Consider the following 5728-nt stretch of genomic DNA (forward strand, 5'->3'; position numbering starts at 1 on the left):
AAACACGCTATTCAAGGGTGTGAATTTGTCTTTCATGTCGTTACTCCACAGCAAACTGCTGGCAGTTCACATACTTCTCAGGTAAATTTATTACCCAATCTTTTCTAGCTGCTTTTTCGTAGCATTCGTCGACTAAGATAACTCCTTTATGGGTTCCAGGAAGTAGTTGATGCAGCATTTTCAGGAGTGAGGAGCATTGTCCGGTCCTGCATCGAATCACAAAGCGTTAAACGGCTTATTTACACTGCTTCGGTGCTGGCACCTCTCCACTAACAAAAGATGGATTCAACTTGAAATCTTGCGTAAATGAATCGAATTGGACTCCGGCTGATATCACCTTCAACCGCGGCTTTGAATACATGCGGGTAAACACTAAATCTCTCTTTAATTCTCATGTTTAATAGCATTAATCAACGGTTACCAAAATTATTACAGATAGTATATTATGTGACTGATTCAAACATAATGGACATAAAATCTAATTAGGATCTGCCATACCAAATCATTAAGAACAAGATGTTAGATTTATGGAAGCGTATCTGAATCTATTGATGAAGATCGCTTAGAAGATGATTGTATCTTCCAAGAAGACAGATTTGCTCTTGCCGTTAGGGACGAAGTCAAGATTGAACTATTAGGGACAATTGTTTAACTTTAAAACAAATAAGGTTTTAAAAAGTAATTAATCATAAAATTAAGAGATAAGAATTTAATTACATTAATCTTAAAATTCAAGGTCTTAAAAGTAATTAAACCAAAAAAATTTAAGGTCGATACTTAATTCCAATAATTTTAAAATTGTATGTACCTAAAAATTATTACCAAAACAATTGGGAGGGACAAAGATTTAATTGTAATGGTTTCAAAACTCCAATGACTTAAAATAATTGGACCATCAAAGTTTAAGGTATTGTTCCTCCCACCTATGACGTGGGTCCATCCGTAAAAACTCTCTAATAAGATCAGGTTAATGTTTTTAAAATCGGACCGGATCTTGAACCGGTGAAGATACTGATTCACTGGTTCAACCGTGGTTCAACCGGTTTGAACCAGATTTTATATAAAATAATTTTTTTTTTTAATTTAGATAATATTCAAAGAAATATTAATATATATATAATATTTTTTTAAGTTTACAATATTAAAAGGTATAAAATTATCACAAGTCATAATATATATAAGTTAAAAACCATAAAATCAAGTGAAACAAAATGATTCAAATCAACTACAACATAATATTTAGGTAAAACATATTAAATAATAAATATATATATAACTAAATCAAAAATAAATTTGGGGTTGAAAAAAATCATAACAAACGATTTCAGTTGGTTTAATTTTTTTTTTAAAAACAATCTCACATGGCTAAGAAACATAGAAGAGCTTCCCAAAAGTCTAAAGAGTAAAAATATGAGAACAATACAATCTCACATGGCTAAGAAACATAGAAGAGTATCCCAACTGACTTCTATAAATAATAGAGGTAATTTGTCATTCAAAATCATGTAGCCTTTTGGTGAGCACAGAGCGAACTATTCTTTCACTTCAATCGAGCTCGAATTTCAGGCTTCAATCGAGCTCGAATTTCAGGCTTCAATCGAGCTTCTAAATTTTTTTTGAGTTCAAGCCTTTTCGAGTTCAAGTTTCAATATTATATTTCGAGTTCGAGTTGAACTTGATAATTTTTAGCTCGTGAGTTTTTGAGTCGAGTTGAGCTTACTTTTAAAGTTTTCGAGTTCTAGTCGAGCTCAATAATACTCGAGTTTGACTCGGCTCGTTTAACAAACGACGTCATTTGGTTTAATTTTTTTTTAAAAATGAAAAAACATAACCGACGGTTCACACTGGTTTTATCAGTTTTCAGCCGGTTCACACCGGTTTTAGAAATTCTCAGCCGGTTCTACCGGTTTTCAACCGGTTTATTGAAAAATTGGTTTTGAAAGTTAATCGGACCGGACAAGCCACTGGTTCAAGGTTCAACCGGTCAGTCTGGTCCGGTTTTGATAACCATGGATAAGAGTAATACGAGTTGACATATTTCTTAAAGATCACTACATGTTCATATAATTGATTACTCCTCATCAAATTATAACTCTAACTTCATGGTATCTACACTTTTATTTTCATGATATTTTTAATACTTAAGAGACGTGTAACATAATTGATCACTTAATTTTGTATTATACTTTATGATGACATTATACATGTAATTATATCTCTACAGTTACAAATTTTATCTAACACTATGGTGGTAGGCATATATATATTATATCGAAAACCTTAGCGGAGAAAGAGGCACTGAGATACAACGAAGATCCTGGAGATGGGAAGTTATTAGAAGTTGTAACACTCGCGTGTGGCCTTGTAGGGGGAGAGACTGTACTTTCTTACGTGCCTTTAAGCGTGGAAGTGTTGTTTTCGCAGCTCATCGGCAAACCCCAAACTTTTGAGGGATTAGAATTTATGGAAGAAGTTATGGGATCGGTTCCTGTTCAGCATATCGAAGACGTTACAGATGCACATATCTTCTGCATGAAGAAACCCTACATGAGAGGCATATTCGTTTGTGCAGCGGCTAACCCAACCATCAGAGAAATGGCAACGCATTTTTGACAAAATTACTCGCAATATCGGATATCACAAGAGTAAGTAGTAATGAATTTACGTGTAGGAATGGATTGAGGGGCGATTCGGATAGCTAATTTTTTTGAAAAAAAAGTAAATTATTATATGTTATAAATATTTTTTTATTAATAATCTGATTTTGTCCTTATAAGTTTATAAATTTTCTCCACTTTAAAATTTTAAAATTTCGTTCCGTAACATAAAATCTTTCATTCCTGTTTACCTACTGTTTTTTATCTATGATTACTGGAATCAAGAAAATGGAAGAAATTATTATTGATTGATCTCAATGGAAAGGTTCATGGGAGAAGACAAGGAAGCAGTTGCATGTGACACCAGCAAATTGGTGGAGATGGGGTTTGAGTACAAATACGACTTGAATAAAATATTAGATGAAAGTGTAAAATGCGGGAGGCGATTGGGTTCCATCTTTCTCAATTAGTGGTGGATTTAGGGCAAGGCTTTTGCCTTAAAATTTTAAGATGAATATTATTAATAAAATAGTTAATTAATTAAAAATTAAATTTTAGAGTAAAAATAAATGTGCGTCCGCCACTAGCTGGATTGGTCTTGATTCTCCAACATCTCAATTACATCTCCAACACTAATATTTCATCAAAATATAAGCAACTCAAAAGTAGGAGAGGAAAAAAGACATAAAGAAGAAATAGATGTATTGCACCATGAAAGCACATCAGACCCATCCATTCTTACTTATGTCATATGCCATAAGTATTTAAGAATAATGATGGAACTAATAAGGAAGTTAGTATAACATACTACACTCTCATATTCATTTAATTTTTCCCAAGTATATTGTCTCTCTTCTTGATATTTAGTTCTACAATCTTTAACGGATCTAAAAAAACGTTTTTAGAGCATGCACATATGTATTAATAACAGAAATGAAATATCTGGCTTGTCTTGTGTCGGCAACGATACAGAGTATTTGGTTGAGCCGGAATGATAAGTTGTTTATGACAAGCGGATTACTCTTAAGGAGATGATTTTTTACTCTAAGCTAGGAGCGTTGGTATGGTTGAAAGCAGTTAAAAATAACTTGATGATTAATGATAGTGATTGGTGGGATAATCCTAGGGTTTGCCTCACGAAATTTCATCGCTCTAATCTGGAGCGAAACCCCCTATCTGCTGCTGGTTTTTCGTTTCTTGTAGCCAGAGTGTCTAAGGAGAGATGATGAGTGTTTTATATTGTTATTTACTCTTTATTTTTGGACTGGAAATTATTGATTTTATCTTTATTTTTAGTTTATTTTGGACATGAGTTTTATTGGATTAATTAGCCCAAAAAGCAACATATTTCAGTGGTCCAGTCAGCATCTTGAATATTTAATTAGAATTTACCTGAAATAAAGTTATTCATAAGATGTAGCAGAATTTAACTAGGAGTACAAGACTTAAATATTTATTTTTTATCTTTTATGATAAACCTTTTAGATTTAGGTTTTTTTTAGTTTGATTATTTTATTATTATTTTATTTAGGAATTAGTTATTTTATTAGAACTCTTGGTAGGATTTTTAGTTTGATTATGAATTAGTTATTTTATTTACTTAGAACTTTTGGGTTATAAATACCCCTTAGGTTCAACCATTGAATTCAGATTGGAATTTATATTTCCTTGCCTATTTATTGAAGTTCTACTTTTCTTTAATTATTTTCTTTTCACAATGCTAAGTTAAAGTTCTATTTAAGCACGATCTAATCCATGCTTAGTTAAACCTCTTTTAGCCAATAGTTGAGCGACGATTCAATCCGTTTCGTGAGAATTGAAAACACGCTTTACATCTTCAAAGTTCTTTCTTGATTTCCGACAAACAAGGTTAAGTAATCGACTTAATCTTTAAATTCTTTACACTTTCAATTCAAAAAGTCGGCATTGGTTTGGAAGATTGTTTTGAATTACTGTTGAGGAGGAGAACCGTCTTGTAGCAAATTCAAATCCTTAAGAACAAATTTAGCATCGGTTCGCTAAGGGAAATCAAGATCGGGTTCGATTTTCATTGAGACGCATAATCTGAGCACGAGCTTTTTCAACATTAAAGATGATATTAGCGTTAACATCGATAGTCGAAAACTAAATCTAAACAAGGACTAATTTTCCAGAATTGATTCTAGGGATTAATTCACATGAGAAAAGAGCAAGTTACAAGGGTTGAGCCTTGTAGATTATAACCGGCAAGATTTTGAAGTAAAATCTATTTTAAGGATCGAGATGAGTCAAGTCAAAGTGAAGCTAGAGGCTATCTCCTATCATTATCTCTTTCAAGTATTTATTTTTATTGCTTTGTTATTTTTATTTAATTTTAGTTTATTCAATTAAATTCAATAAACCCCTCTTTTTATTTTATTTTATAGATTTTCTAGTTAAAGATCAAATCATATTTAATTGGAAATTCCTTAGTCCCTGTGGATCAATCCTATTTCTGTATACTATTCTATTTATTTATTTTGTTTTATTTTATTTAAATTGAGAGATTTATTTATTTGAGAATTATGACGCTTGTCAAATTGGCGCCGTTCAGAAAAATTACTGATTAAAATTTGTTGTTGATTTATGACCAGGAGAGCTAGTAGAATTTGAACTTGAGATCGTTGCTCTCGATTGAAAACTTAACGCTAAAAAACATCAGGAGAAGAGGAATCAACAACAACATAACGAACCTGAACCAGCACTAGGTGTAACATCTGAAATTGACACCACCTCTAATGACAAATCCCTACACAACGCAGAACTGAATCCAATAGTTAATCAAACCATCCGACAATTAGTTGAGGCACCTATTGAACAACAACCATTATGTGTCACTTTCTCGAATAGAGAAACACCATTCAAGCTCAAACTCGATTTAATCCATCTTTTACTTACTTTCCATGGATTATCGAGTGAGAGCCCTCACAAACACCTTACCGAATTCCATATGGTTTGCTCTAGCATGAAACCACAGGGAGTATCCAAAGATCAAATTAAACTTTGTGTTTTTTCTTTCTCTCTAGCCGATTTAGCTAAAGATTTGTTAATTTATTTAGCACCTAATTTTGTTTCTACATGGACTGATATGAATCATTTTTTTCTTTACAAGT

The 5728-nt window shown here is 32.3% G+C and overlaps 1 protein-coding gene across 1 annotated transcript; it reads left to right on the top strand.

Annotated features, from left to right (window-relative positions):
• The first annotated feature begins 211 nt into the window (after nucleotides 1-211).
• On the top strand, nucleotides 212-2641 carry LOC120139921 (putative anthocyanidin reductase). The gene is made up of 2 exons (XM_039155017.1): nucleotides 212-365; nucleotides 2256-2641. The coding sequence occupies exons 1-2, from the start codon at nucleotides 307-309 to the stop codon at nucleotides 2611-2613; spliced, it is 417 nt and encodes a 138-aa protein (XP_039010948.1). The 5' UTR covers nucleotides 212-306; the 3' UTR covers nucleotides 2614-2641.
• Nucleotides 2642-5728: the final 3087 nt, after the last annotated feature.

This window comes from Hibiscus syriacus, unplaced genomic scaffold, assembly GCF_006381635.1.
Source record: "Hibiscus syriacus cultivar Baekdansim isolate YM2019G1 unplaced genomic scaffold, ASM638163v2 tig00110777_pilon, whole genome shotgun sequence".
Lineage (NCBI taxonomy): Eukaryota > Viridiplantae > Streptophyta > Magnoliopsida > Malvales > Malvaceae > Hibiscus > Hibiscus syriacus.

Bases quoted from the DNA above. Each gene is read 5' to 3' on its own strand.
- LOC120139921 (XM_039155017.1), top strand. From the start codon at position 307: ATGAATCGAATTGGACTCCGGCTGATATCACCTTCAACCGCGGCTTTG. The intron at 366-2,255 runs GTAAACACTAAA...CTATGGTGGTAG, and splicing joins GCGGCTTTGAATACATGCGG to GCATATATATATTATATCGA.